At 47.2% G+C, this 15,224-nt stretch overlaps 1 protein-coding gene across 1 annotated transcript in view; it reads left to right on the top strand.

Annotated features, from left to right (window-relative positions):
• The first annotated feature begins 430 nt into the window (after positions 1 to 430).
• Positions 431 to 15,224, top strand: part of TACR1 (tachykinin receptor 1) — a 60,836-nt gene continuing 46,042 nt past the window's right edge. The window contains exon 1 of the mRNA XM_082230303.1: positions 431 to 1,079. Coding sequence (XP_082086429.1) covers positions 700 to 1,079 — 380 coding nt within the window. The 5' untranslated portion in view covers positions 431 to 699. The remainder of the gene's footprint in view (positions 1,080 to 15,224) is intronic.

Here is a 15,224-nt window from a genome sequence, read left to right as displayed (position 1 = left end):
CCACAACTCCACATTTTGCACGCTAAAAGCAGCGTGGGTCTGGGTGTGTGTCAAACCAGCCAAGTCTAGGAAGGGCAAATGGCTCTGCCTGCCTCTTCCCCCTCTGGCCCCCGGCCCCGCTCACCCTCGGCCCCTGGCAGGTTACCTAGAAAACATGTGGCTCTCCGTTAGCAAAAGATTCCCCATCGCGGGGTTGGACGGAGAGGCACTGCGGGGCGCCGAGAGCTAAGGCTGGACGGTCCTGGTTCCGGGGCCCCCGGGGGCCCTCGCCGAGCAGACGCCTCCACTTTTGCCGCAACTGCATCCCCCGCGCGAGAGCGCGCCCGGCCGCCTGCGCGCCGCCTCCGCTGCCCACCTTCCCTGACGCGCCGCCGCCGCCGCTGCTGCCGGGCTATAAAAAGCCGCTTCGCCGCCGCCACGCAGCCTCCACTCGGGCGGTGCGAGAGCCGAAGCCAGCCTCGACGGGGCGGCTCCCCGCAGAAGAGTTCCGTGCTGCCTGGCGCCGCGGAGAGCGAGGCGAGTGACCGGTTGCGGAGAACACCTGGGCCCCCTCCCGCTGCCCGACGGGCGCGGCAGCCTCCACGCAAACCCCGCGCAAGTTTCCGCGCGAGGGCCACAGCCGCCACCCCCCGCCCCGTCTGCTGCTGAGGCGGCCCCCATGCTGCTCCCGCTGGCGCTCCCCGAGTTACCCTGAGGGCGATGGAGGGGACCCCCTCGAACGGCTCCAACGCCTCGACGAACGCCTCCCTCGACGAAAACCAGTTCGTGCAGCCGGGCTGGCAGGTCGCGCTCTGGGCGGTGGCGTACGCGCTGATCGTGCTGGTCTCGGTGGTGGGCAACCTGGTGGTGATGTGGATCATCCTGGCGCACAAGCGGATGCGCACCGTCACCAACTATTTCCTGGTCAACCTGGCCTTCGCCGAAGCCTCCATGGCTGCCTTCAACACCTTGGTCAATTTCACCTACGCCGTCCACAGCGTCTGGTACTACGGCCTCTTCTACTGCCGTTTCCAGAACTTCTTCCCCATCGCCGCCGTCTTCTCCAGCATCTACTCCATGACGGCCATCGCCGTGGACAGGTGAGGAAGATACACCGGCGCGCGGGGGCTGGACGCTGGAACCTGGGTTCTGAGCGTCGGGATGCGATGGGAAGAAGCGGAAAGAGAGCCCGAAGAAACGTGCTAGGGAAAAACAGGGGAGGTGGCTGAAGAGCCTGGAGTGAAAAGTGAGAGGTTGGCCAACTTGGGATCAAGTCCTGACAAAAGTTGGGGAGCTGGTTTGTTTGTTGCGTGCAGGGCACAGCCCTAGTGGAGAGTGTCCCTGAGCAAGTGCAGAGTGTATTTTCCCAGGTTGACTGACTGCCTCTCCCCCTGTTCCTTCCATGTTTAAAAAGGTCACCTGTCAGGACTTGGGAGAGGCCCTTCTGGATCAGAGGGTGCTTTTGGACTAGGGATAAAAAACCTGAGGGTCAAATGTGGCCCTCCATGTCTCTCTGTTGGCCCAGGTGGCCTTTACCAGCCCCGCTTTTTAGCTGCCTGGAAAGTGTTCTTGAACTCTGGTTGTGTTTCTTGCATGGCAAGATGGAAGATGGCGAGGCATATGCATCTGTGTGATATAAGGAGAAAGTGGCTGATCGCTCTTAGAAACAGGGCTGGACTAGAATGGAGCTCTGGGCTGACCCAGCAAAGCAGTTCTTGCTGCTGCTGCTGCTGCTGCTTTTTAGGTATTAGAATTTATTGGATTTCTACAAGCAGTCTCAGCCTGACTTACAAATGGTGCAAAAACACAGAAGGTAAATAAAAACATCGTGCTAAACAGCTTGCCTCAGGATGAAATGGATATAGATTGGATATGGATATGGTGTTTTCAAATCAACACTGACAAAGATTCAAAAGCCTTACATGCAGCAGAAAGGTAATGTTGGAAGCGCACATAAGAACATCAGAAGAGTCCCACCAGATCAGGCAAAAGCAAACCCGTTTTTAGTCTAGCATCCTCTTCTTACAGTGGACAACCAGATGTCCAGATGTGAAGCCTGCAAGCAGGGCATGAGCACAACAGCACATGCTGCCCACTTGCGATTCCCAGCTGCTGTTATTCAGAGGCATATTAATCTCTGAGAGTGAAGGTAGAACCTAGTTATCATGGCTAGTTGCTGTTGAGAGCCTTGCCCTCCATGTATTTGTCTAAAGTCCACTCTTTGGGGTTCCATTCCTTTTATAATAATAATAATTTTATTATTTATACCCACCCATCTGGCTGGGCTTCCCCAGCCACTTTTGGGTCCTGCTGTACGTACCACAGAGATATGGCTTCAAATCCCTCCCTGGTCTCACACATGCCTGGGGCAAACTAGAACCTCCCACATTCAGTTCCACACCTGTGAAATGGAAACGTTTGCACCAGCAGGCTTTGTGTCATTGCCCTAAAATGAAGAAACCAAAGGGTCAACTGAGTCATTAAGAGTGACCAGAACATCTCTGGTTGGAATTTCACCTCAACCAAGAGCACACTTGGTGACTCTAGCTTCCTCTTTCAACCTCATCCCCCTGCCCCAATCTATAAGACTGATTTATACTATAGGATTGAAATAGTACAAGGAAAGTACGTCAAACACTTTAAAAAGCATTGCAAAAATGTGAGGTGTCTTTTAACCTTTCATCCGAGGAGCTCCAAGAGCCACATATATTATGATTCCATTTTATCCTTGCAACAACCTTACAAAGGCTAGACTAACAAATAGTGACTTGTGCAATGCAAGCAAGGTGTCTATCCTGTGGCCCTCCATAAGTTATTGGATGCCAGCTCCCACCAGCCCTAGCCAGCATGCCCAGTGGGCATGGCTGATGTGAGCTGGAGTCCAACAACATCTGGACCAGTCACCAGCTGGACCACTCTGGCCACATCCAAGAATATCACTGTGTTCAGTATACCCCACTGATTCTTGAAAACAACTCATCTTTTTGTTGTGGTGGTATTACTGTTTTAGTTTATGACTGCCCTTCACTTTGCAGACCCAAAGTGGGCTACAATGATTTAAAACACGGTATTAAAAAAAGGCACACCACACATTCCTATGGCAGTTTACTCGGAAGGAAGTCCCACTAGGCTCAATGGTTCTTATAGCTGTGATTCTTGCACTGCAGAGTGCTGGATTAGATGCATGGGCGTAGCCAAGGGGTGGGGGAAGGCAATCAAAATCAATGCAAATCAATACAAATATGAGGTTCTGCCCCCCCAAAAAATCCTGGCTAGGCTCAGGATTAGATGACCCTTTGGACCATCCTCACCTTCCATCTGTTTCAGAAGAGCCTGAGAGAAAGAATCATAAAACTGTAGAGTTGGAGTGGTGGTGGCAGAATAGTACCTGCTGCCTTAATGAAAAGAATCCTCTTTAATAGTTCCCATGGGAAGAGAGCTGTTAGCCACCCATACATTGTAAACATCTCTCTGTAACCTGGTGGAATTCAAAGCTTTCTGTTTATCAGTGGTGAAGCTCTTCTTAGCTTTAGCATTATTCTTCCTTTTAATTTAAAAAAGGTCTCCACTTTCCAATATTCCTCACGTAAGAGGTTCTTGTGTGCATGCATATGTGCATTTTGAAGCACAATATCATTTTGTGAAATGAAAACCATTTGTTCTTGCAGAGCAGTAGCAGAATAGAATACACACTGCCCTTCACAATTGGAGCTAAATTGGAAAACAGTGTGGTTTCCCCGTTGACGACTATAAAACATTCCCCAGGTATAAAGTAAGGAATTCTCGTTATCTCTGGAAAAGATTCGTTTCTAGAGTGTTGCTCATTCCATTCTCCAAGTTAACTAGTTTTCACTTGGAGAGTTAATTGAAAAGGAGGCATGTTGTGTTGGAAAAGGCTCATCTGCAGTGTCATCAGAATGAGACAACAGAATTCGTCCTGATATACGGATCCTATGTGGGATGTGTAAGAGAGTGGGTTGCCTTTGTGACACCAAATAGAAGCATTTAGATGGTTTCTGTATATGCCATAATTCTATGAAGATTCAGCAAATATGCAAAATATGGCCATTTTGGCTCCAGAAACTTGTATCCATGAACACGAGTCATATTCCTCCATGGATTGTGACTAACGTTAAACCTGCCCAGTTACAGATAAATAGTTCCCAATGAGATCTTTTCCTTGAGCTGGTTTACTCATCCATATGCATATCTTGCTGTTCTGACACTTGCATCTGAAATACACATGAGCATGTGAAAAGTTTTGTTTTGTTTTAAGTCACTTTGGAGGGTATGTTTTAAGTCACTTTGGAGGGTATGAAAGTTCCTATTTGTGAGAACAGATCTGCAACATTTGCATGTGCCAAGTCACTCCTTGATGGTAAAAGGGTAAAGGGGACCCCTGACAGTTAAGTCCAGTCGTGAATGACTGTGGGGTTGCGGCGCTCATCTCGCTTTACAGACCGAGGGAGCCGGTGTTTGTCCACAGACAGTTTTTCTGGGTCATGTGGCCAGCATGACTAAGCTGCTTCTGGTGCAACGGAACACCAAAACCAGAGCAGTGCACAGAAATGCCATTTACCTTCTCACTGGAGCGGTACCTATTTATCTACTTGCACTTTTTGGCGTGCTTTCGAACTGCTAGGTGGGCAGGAGCTGGGACTGAGCAATGGGAGCTCACCCCATCGTGGGGATTCGAACTGCTGACATTTTGATCGGCAAGCCCAAGGCTCAGTGGTTTAGACCACAGTGCCACCCGCGTCCCTCCACTTGATGGTAATAGGCATCAAATAATGATTATGCAGATGCAAGGCAGGTTTTTGTCACACACCGAGGTCTCATACTCGGGCATAAGGTGGCAACCGATAGCAAGGCGTCTGTTGCAGATCTTGGTGTGCTGGCTGAGAGAGAGAGGAGAAGAGTGGGGTGTGGAGGAGCAGAATGCAGAATAAGGGATAAAACAAGGGGGGAAGGAGGTGAAGGGCTGTCTCCCTTCTCATACCCTTCTGTTGAGATTTCATAGAAGTGCCAACTGATGGAATGCTGCATCCATGTCTAATTCTTTCTCCTCAAAGACTCCTTGCATTTCCCCTCCCCTTCCTTTCATAGTCCTTCACCTTCCTAATTTAGCCAACAGAGAGTCCCAAATTATATTGTGTGGCTTGGAATAATTGTCTGAACGTTGTAATGATGGGCTGTGCTGGACTCAGCCTGATCTTTGTGCGTGTTGTGGAAACAAAGAACTTGCCAGGATGAGAAAGAAGAAGCCGACAGTGTGGAGCTTGGGAGATTTGGGCAATGACAACACATCACATGGCCTTCCCCAGCCTGGTGCCCTCCAAATGTTTGGGAGTACAGCTCTCACCAGTCCCCGCCAGCACAACTGTGCAAAATGCACATTACAACAGAATTTACTGTTGGAGTAGCAGATGTACTTGTCAGCAGCAGTCAGCAAAGGCTTTGCTCCCAGATTTGGAAGGAAGACATGGAACAGGCCAGGCATTAGCTGAGGAATAAAACAAGCAAGATATGGGAGGTTCCTGATAGGAACTTCTGATCTTTCTCCCTCTCCCTCTCCTTTTCTTTCTGTGTCTCTCTTTAGAGCAGCCATGGGGGATTCTGATCAAAGCAGCAGTGCTGGGAGGGAGACTTTTAACCCATTCCCTCCTGCACCATTTCCCCAATCTAAATCATTTCCCCACCTCCCAAGCTGCTATTAGTCCTGCAACAGAAGGAAAAAAAATTGCAGGCATGTTACATGAACATGTATTCCTCCCCACCCCTGTGTAAATAACAAGGAATGGCAGAGGGGAGCAGGATTAAACATCCCCTTTATAAGAGCCCAAGAACATCAGAAGAATTCTGCTGGGTCAGGCCAAAAGTAATAATAATAATTTATTATTTATACCCTGCCCATCTGGCTGGGTTTCCCCAGCCACTCTGGGCAGCTTCCAACAAAACATTAAAAATACAATAAAACATCAGACATTAAAAACTTCCCTAAACAGGGATGCCTTCAGTTCATATAGGTTGGCATTCTGTTCTTACACTGGCCAACCAGAGGCATAGGAAAAGCCCCAGAGCAGGAGCTGAGTGCAGTTGCCTTCTGCCTTTGCCCTGGGAGGTGGGACAGGAAGATGCTCTGATGAAAACCGGAGCCTCTCCCCAGCTTTGCTTCTGTATTAAGATAAAAGGGGAGGAAAGTGGGGCAATCTACTCTGCCATGGTTGCTTTGGTCTTCTTGAGGACACAACTTTTTATTGACAAACTGCAAGAGAGAAGATCAGATGGGCTTAATGTGAAATCCCCCTTGGCCCTGAACTGTCCGTCTGCATCTCACCCACAAGCCCTGATGTCGTAATGCTTAAGGCCTAGATCCAAAGAAGTGCAAAAAGGGGGACGTGGGCTGATGGGGGTCTCCTGTTTCTCAGGCAACCATCCCTCACGGCAAACTTTTATTGAAACCAAGGGGAGTTTCTACACTGACTTTAGACTGGGAGGGGGAGGCTGCTGTTTGTGGAAAGGAAACAAATATGTGACAAAAATCCATTCATAATGCCCAGGCCCTCAAAATGTGCCAAAAATAGTTCTTTGGATCCCAGCCACAGCATTTGCATGGGGCTTGAGAGTGTTGGAATTGTTTCACGTTCTCTTCGTGATATTTTTGAAAGGCCAGTGGGTTAGCTCGGTATTATTCTCCCCACATTGCAGAGGGAAGAGGAAAAAGCCGCGAGGAGAGTGACTTGCTTATTTGAGTTTGCAGCACAGGTGAGATTGGAAAGGAAGACTTAGCAGAGCATTCCTTCCACTGCTCTGTTTCTCCACTACCTGTCAAATCATATGCAACTTCTTATTTTGATCAGCTTTAAGCAGATAATATCTCTGAGCAGCCTTCACCAACTGAGACTCTCCAGAGGCTTTAGAGTAGACTATACTCCCTTTGGAGCTGTGTTACTCGCACAAAGCAGCAACGCATGTGCAAAGGGGCTGTGTGTTTAGCCCTGTCTGTGAGGTTGTGAAGGGATAAACTCTGCCTCCACAGTCAGAGGTGTGGGAAGAAAAACATATGAATCTCTGTGATCCACGTGTGCTGGGTAAATAACAAAAGAATTGGCAGGGTCAGTCTAGATTTAAAACATGCGGCTAAACTTCTGGGGACTAGTAGTAGAGTTTAATTTCAAAGTCAAGCTGCAGTATAGCATGGGAATTTAGGCTGTTAAACCTTTTGCATTTCCTGTCTCGTCCACTAGCAAAGTGCTTCTCCCTTTTTACTCCTCCTGCAATGAACAGACCACACACTCTTAAGCCAAAGGTCAGAGTCATGCATTTATCCAAGCAGCAGCAAGGAGAACACAGGCAGAATACCCTTGGGTAGAAAATACAGAAAGATAGCTTCAAACAGGTGTTCTGAGCTTGGAGCTTAGCTTGGACACACCTTCCTCGGTCAGTTACATGGTGCAGAGAGAAACAGAGCAGAACCTCCAAGTGTCCCTATTTTCCAGGGACATCGCTGATTTAGAGAAGCCGTCCCGGTTTCTGATTTGATCCCGGAATGTCCCGCTTTTCCTTAGGACGTCCCTATTTTCACTGGAGGGTATGGAGTTATCTGACCCCCCCCCCCCGAGCTGTATAGGGAAGTTTTAAAAAATGTTTAATGTTTTATTATGTTTAATATTTTATATATGTTAGAAGCTACCCAGAATGCTGGGGCGACCCAGTAAGATGTGTGGGGTATAAATAGTAAAATTATCATTAAGGAATGAGATGTCCCTATTTTCATTGGAGAAATGTTGGAGGATATATGAGACAGGGAACAGGAAGTGAAGGCTTGACTTCCTCCCTCATCGGAAAAAGAGGGGGTGTGACATAGCCAACTCTAGGAATCTAACTCTGTGGTCTTAACCCTTTCATCCACTAACTAACACTCATGCATAGTTATGTTTGAATGCAATTTCAAACAAGAGGCAGGAATGCTCCTGAACACCAGTTTCAGGGAACCACAAGTTGGGAAAGAACTGCTGTATTCAGGTCCTGCTTGCAGGTTTCCCACAGGTTGGCAATGGTGAGAACAGGATGCTGGACTAGAAGGGCTATTGGCCTGATCCATTAGGCTCTACTTATGTTCTTAAGCTGGGAGACTCTTCTATCTCTTTAGGTTCCTTCATGTGCTTTAAAACCATAGAAGAATAGAGCTCTAAATTGCACAGGGGGTGTATCCTGATATTTGTTTTTATGTATCTCTTTCAAAGATTTTTAGCCAACCTTCCTGGGCATGCTGCCCTCGCGAGGAGTCTTGCAAGTCTCAAAACACAATTAGAAAATAACACACACACACACACACACACACACGCTAACAGCACAATTCAGCCAAAGACTCCCCACTTCAGAAGGGGGACTTGCACTGCCCAAGGGCAGGGCTAAATGTGCAGCCACTGTGTGTCTTCCCCCGACTGAGAGCTCTTCTGATGTTTGAACTACATCAGCCCTCGTGTCATGTGGACATGCTGGCTGGGGCTGATGGGGATTGTAGTCCAAAACTTCTAGAGGTCACTGGGTTGCAGAAAGCTCCTCTAAGGTCATGCTTAGAGGTTCTGTCATTGGTCTTGGGAAACATTTGCTGTTCCAGTTAGTAACTTAATTTTCTGGACAAACGCACCATGCAGATAAATATGCTCAGCGTACAAGACAACAAGCTCAAAGCTCACAACACTGACACATCCCAGCAAATGCAAGGATCAGAGATTGCAAACTGCAAATCTGAAATTAGCGCTTGCATCAAAGGGAGAAGAGTGTTTCCAATTTTGATGTGCCCTAGAAGATTAACACCTCTCCCAATGACTCAGATGGGCAGACACACAACAGCTGTGTAAAAGCTGCTATGAAAATACCGAACCAGTATCAAAGACAACTGCATTTGCTACTCATCCACAGCAGGAAAAATGGCAAAGAAACACAGAATATCACATCACCGATGCTCTCCTAGTGCAAGTGATTAATCTCTGTCAATAGCAGCCGTGTTTGTATTCTGAAAGCTTCTTGAAGTTTGAGCCAGGCGGTTGTTCTCTGGAATAATATTCCATCGCAGGGGGCTGGGTGATTTTGAGCTTTCAAAATGTACTCTTTCAAAATGGTCTCCTATAATTCATGTCCAAAATAATGATGATGACAAGGTGAACAAATCCCCTGATGAGGACCAAAATTTTTCATTGAATTACACCAACTTTTGAGAAGCATTTTCAAAGTAATTCTCTAAACAATGCTCTCTGATGCTCTACAAAAATGGCAGTAGCATTGTTTTAAAAAATATCTTGATTTGCTTTAGGGATTATTGTGGTGCTGAGAGAGTAGCAGCTGCAAGTAGTGACAGCCTCTGGTGCTTCCAAATTTTCTTTTAAGCATACAAGCAGAGCTAGAAATTTATTAATGTTTCTTGGAACAAAAGTTCCTTGGCCAACCTTTCACAGGAACAAAATCAGGATCCGTCTGAGGAGAGACTCACCATCGGATGTTGTTTTTTTAAGGGTGGGGAGGAATATGTGTTTATTTAGAAGATCAGGCAAAGCTGATCTTTAAAGCAACATTGGATCCCTCCCAAGCAAACATCAGCTCCTCTGTGCTCTTTTGTCTCCTTTAAAATTCCCAAACTGTTTCTGCCATCCCCTGAGGAAGCAGGGTTTGTGCCCAGGCTAGCAGCTACCAGCCATCAAAGCCACCAAGCAGATGGACCTGTGATCATCTTGTGAGGCCCTTCTTTGTGTGCTTCCTCCACAAGAGGTCCAAAGGGTGGCAGCACAAGAATTGGCCTCTTATGTGGTGAGCCCCATGGAGATTTGCACATTTCTTTATCCGTGGGGGTAAAGGTGGGGTTCCCCAGACTGGCAGAGCAAAAAGCCCCTGTGACTCTCCTTCAGCTCCTCATAAGCATCCCTTGTGCTACAACCCCGTCCTTCATCCCAGAAATGCAGGAGGTGTGCACCTTAGGAACTAGCAATGGTTGTGTGTGTGCATAGGCGCCGACTCCATGGGGCCTGAGGGGGCTCGAGCCCCCTCAAAAATTTTATTGGGGGGGCTCAGCCCCCCCCATAATCTCGGGCGCCCTTCCAGCAGAGCGCCACCGCCGTCCCCCGCCTCCTCCCCACCTGCTCCCTCGCCAGCCAGCCAGCCAGCCGCGCGCCCTAGTTGGAGAGCCCCGGCCGTCCCCCGCGAGATTAGGGAATCCCTGGGGGTGGGGGCTCCTGCCTCGCTGCTTCGCAGCACCACCGCCACTGGCAAGGCACTGCCGGGGGGAATTTCCTTCCTCCTGGCGGTTTCAGCGGTTTAGGGCCGGAGCGGAGGGGGCTCGCCCTCTCTCCGGCTAGCCCCACGTTTCCCGCATATCAGCTGTTCCGGAGCTGATTATTCGGCGCAGCACGCTCTCCCCTATTCGCTCACGAGGGGGCGGCGCCACTTTATTTGCATATTCATGAGCTTATTTGCATATTCATGAGCTTATTTGCATATTCACGAGCTTTCCCGGGCCCCCCCAATATTTTTTATAAGTCTGCGTCCCTGTGTGTGTGTGTGTGTGTGTGTGTGTGTGTGTGTGTGGTGTGATAAATAGGTGGAAATACAGTATGCTGTTCATGTGCTTGAACTGATATGTTCTAGTGAGTGTCTGAATCACTTCTCAACAAGATGTTTGGTCTGCCGTGAACATCTGTAAGGTCTCAGCTGGCTGCGCACAAGAGCTCCTCTGAATATCAAGTAAAGAACGAAGGTTTTCCATACCCAAATGGCAAATGCTTTGCAAAACAAGGCAGTACAATACAGGCTAACACCGCAGTTTAACTCTGGCGATTTCATAGGTCCGTTTCCTTTTGGCTTTGCTTTTGGGGATTAGCTGCCTGTCCTTCTGGGTTTGACAGCCCTGCTTTCATGGTGCTCTGGAACCCAGTGGTATCCCAACCTAATGCCCTCCAGTGCTTTGCGGACTGCAACTCCCATCAGCCCCCAGCCAGCACAACCATATGATCTTGGTGCTGATGGGAGCATGGTCATGCTGGGGGGAGATGCCAGGTTCAGCCCCAGCATTTCCAGGTAGGGCTGGAAGAGACACTCACCTGAAATGCTGGAGAACAGCTGCGAGCCATTGTGCACAAGGGTGGTGGGTTGTGCTGGATTAGTGGGCTGATGGTATAAGGCAGCTTAATTCTACTAAGCAACTGTCCACAGTGCAAAGGAGTTGTTCCTTTTGTCTGACCAGAATCTCATGAAAATCAGTTTCATCTGACGACCTGCACTGCAGGGGGTTGGATGTCTTGTAATTTTTTTAATAGACCTCTATCATGCTCCCCCCATTGTCTTTTTGACCCCCTCCCTGCCCAAAAATTTGCAAACACTTTATCTTTTCCTTATACAGAAGGTTTACCAACCCCTATCTTGTTTTGGTGGCCCATTTCTGAACACCCCAAAGCTCTAGGGCATCATTTTGGAGATAGATGGAGCACTGTGTAGGGAAAACTGGGCTTCCGAAGGGTATGTACTAAGGACCAAGGAAAGCAAAATGATGAGCTTTGGTGCCATTTCCAAAGTCTCATGCCTTAGAAGGACAACTAAGGATCACAGCTCCCAAGTTGTCTCACAACATCTAAAAAAGATAAAACAGATTCATTACAGAACTGCAAACCGTAAAACCACAATCAACAAAATGCTAAAATATCTAAAAACATTATAATGGCAGCAATAAAGCAGTATAAGCAGAAAGCCCATATAAATATAAATGCTACCAATAAATCCAATAAGTTTACAAACTGCAGCAGGAAAATGCAAACTAACTAAAATATCAAGTTGAAGGCACTTTGGTGTTTTTTTTGCAAAGTCTCTGGAGTCCATTTAAAAAACCATCAGTGTCATGAGAAGGGGCTCCATAAACATGGGGACATGGCTGAAAATGAGCCAGTCTTTATGCCTGCCAATGCAATACTTCTGAAAGAATCACAGAATTGTAGAGCTGAAAGGGCTACCAAGGGCCATCTAGTCCAGCCCCCTGCAATGCAGGAATCACAGCTAAATCATCCCTATCTGACCTCCCTGGTTGTGGGCTCTTGAGGAGTCTCAGGGGTCAATCCTAAGGAGCAGGCAGGTTTGTTCAGGTACAGGCAGTCCTTTCAAATAATTTGTTTTGAGCTTAAAATTTTAAAAGCTTTTAAATTGGGCCCAGAAACAAACTGGCAACTAGTTCAACTCATGCCCAATAAATGTTATATACTCCAATTGCCTTCAAATGAACAGCTTCAGGTAGGCAGCCCCACGTAGAGACATAACACCAGTCCAATCTGGACATAATCAAGATTGTGGCAAGCTCTGCTTTTTCTCGATAAGTTTGCAACTGGCAAATCAGCCTAAGCAGATAAAAGGTCCTCCCAGCCCCAGTCCCTCCTGCGCTTCTACTGACAGTGCCAAACCTAGGAATTGCTTGTCATATTGATGTTGCTGAGATTTTTAGCCCTCTGCTCAGCTAAAAAAGGCTCACAGTGAAGATTTAGACCCTTCAGAAGCCTTTGTTTGAACTCGCCTCCTTAGGAATCTTGACTTTGCAGCAATCTCCAGCACAACAGCATCTTTGACATCATGGGCTCAGTTTCAGCTGATGCAGCCTGAGGATGCAAACAAGGCGCCTCCCTCAAACTTAGCCCCTCTTGGTTTATTAAGGCATGTCTTTGGGGGGTGGCTGTCTGGGTCCAGGATCAACACTTTCTTTTTTAAAAGTATCTTTATATTGCTTTGTCACATGCAATAAACAACAACAATAGCAAGTAAGTAGTCTTATTTCTTAGGAAACAAGCATAACAGCAGCTTAAAGGTGGAACCAAGTTTATGATAAATATTAAAGTCTCTAATGCAATAAGTGTCTCTCTAAGGTGGTGACTGATTGTTGTGTCTCATATGGGAGATAAATGGATGCCAAGTGTTGCAAAAGAATAAAGTCAGGGCAGCCCCATGGGATTCTTCTGCCTGAAGTGTGCTGCTTCACCTGGTCTCATGGGTGGGCTGGCCCTGGATCTTGCCTCTAACTGCCTTGACTGGACAGGTCAATTTCTCAGCCAGAGCAGCAGGCTACACCTGAGCAGAACATGAGTCTGTCGACAGGCCTGTTATAGAAAGCCAACATTTAATGAGCAGTGACCAGCAAAAATGTCAGTATATCCTGGTGAGTTACATGTTGACATCTTAAAAGATGTGTTGATTCAACCACCTTGAATCAACATTCAGCCACCTTGGACTTACTGGTTTGTGACAACTAATGCCCAGTCACAGGCTCCCCCTTTTTGGAGAAGGTGACTGAGAGGGTTGCGCCAGCACAGTTGCAAGCATTCTTGGCTGAAATTGATTACCTCAGGGTTCAGAGCAGATTATATTCAGGGCAGAAATAGTGACCACTCTGCAGCGCTGTTGTGAGATACCATCTGCGAATCTCACACTAAGCACACTAAAGCATAATGTCATTGCCACCTGATTATTACTGCATTTTTACACACAAAAAGGGGAGGTGACTATTTTCCTTAGACAAATGCAGGAAGCAGAAGCCTTCCCCCAGCTTTTGTTGAAGGAAACCAAGAGCGCTGTGTATGCCATCCTGCTTGGTTCTCTTTGGCCTTGAAGGGCCAGTGACGGATTGGTTTATTGCTCCCACTGGATTAGGGATCAGGGTATTTTGGGATCTTTCCTCTGTACTGCTGCTTGGAAATAAGGAAGGACAAGGAAACATGCTAGTTTTGAGAAACAGTTTCCCCTCTTCATCTCTGGGGGTTCCAAGTGTCTCCAGAGCACTGGCTTGTCTCTTCTATGCCAAGGACAACTAGTGACCCTCTCACTCTGATGAGATCAAGGCTCTTCTCACCACCAGGCACCAGAGACATGCTCTTAATAATAATAATAATAATAATAATAATAATAATAATAATAATTTTTATTTATATCCCGCCCTCCCCAGCCAAAGCCGGGCTCAGGGCGGCTAACAACAATCAAATAATCAGTCAAATAATCACACAATCTAAAAATATTTCATTATAAAAATTAATTAAATCAAATTGATGGCAACCAATTAAGCAGAATTCTGTGCAGGTTGCCAGAGGAGGGAGTCAGGCTGCGCCCTGACCAAAGGCCTGGCGGAACAACTCTGTCTTGCAGGCCCTGCGGAAAGATGTCAGGTCCCGCAGGGCCCTAGTCTCTTTTGACAGAGCATTCCACCAGTTTGGAGCTGCAGCCGAGAAGGCCCTGGCTCTAGTTGAGGCCAGCCTAACCTCTCTGAGGCCTGGGACCTTGAGGATGTTATTATTTGCAGACCGTAGGTTTCTCTGTGGGGCATACCAGGAGAGGCGGTCCCGTCTTACATGCCACCCCAATCTCTGAGTGGTGAGAGAATCCAGCTACTTACCCAGTTCTGGTTTCCTTGGAATGAGGAAACTGTGGTTGTTTTTAGGATATATGGTTTTATTTACACACACATAAGGTGGAGGGACTCACAGCAATAACACCCCAACAGATCTTGCCTCTCCATTGGTCACAACTTTGGATCCAGCACACAGCAAGCAGGTCTCTGTGTCTCCAGCTCCCAGCCTTCTTCCAGCTCATCCCCTTAAACACAAACACCCCAACTATTTTTTTCCTAGGTAGCAGCTGGAGGAGGAGGGTGGAGAAAAGGCCCATCACTTAGCCTTGAGGGCACCATCACTGACTCCTTTTGGAAATGAAGCATTGTCCAGACCCGTTAGATATTACTGAAATCTCCAAAACAAAACAGAAACATCAAATGATACATCCAACATATTCATACAATGTATTGTGCTGTCCAGCACAGGCCCAGAATCTTAGAAATAAAATACAACTCCAATAATTAAAAGGTCTCTCTCTCTCTCTCTCTCTCTCCCCTCTTCCAGCCTGCCTTCCCCTGCTTAAGGCTATGCCATTGACATCCTTTTGTTCTGTGTGGGATTCAGAGAAAGAAAAGCCACCACCCTTTCAAGATGGCGGATTTGCAAGACAACAGCCTCATCACATGATCAAAAGTTGCATTCAGGTTAGAGCTAGAAAACAACCAACACATAATCAGTAACCCTTTAAGGAGCTTAGCAATCACCTAGAAAGCTACTCTGGAAAGACCCAAATGGTAGCAATATACATTTAGTTATTCTTCATGTTAAACCTTCATTAATACACATAAGCATTTTCCCATTTCTGTGTGAATTAAACTGTGTGAGATCAATACA

Source organism: Podarcis vaucheri (genome assembly GCF_965113315.1).
Source record: "Podarcis vaucheri genome assembly, chromosome: 7".
In the NCBI taxonomy this organism is placed as follows: domain Eukaryota; kingdom Metazoa; phylum Chordata; class Lepidosauria; order Squamata; family Lacertidae; genus Podarcis; species Podarcis vaucheri.
The sequence above is the reverse complement of the archived record's forward strand: the minus strand, read 5'-3'. Positions and strand labels throughout refer to the sequence as shown.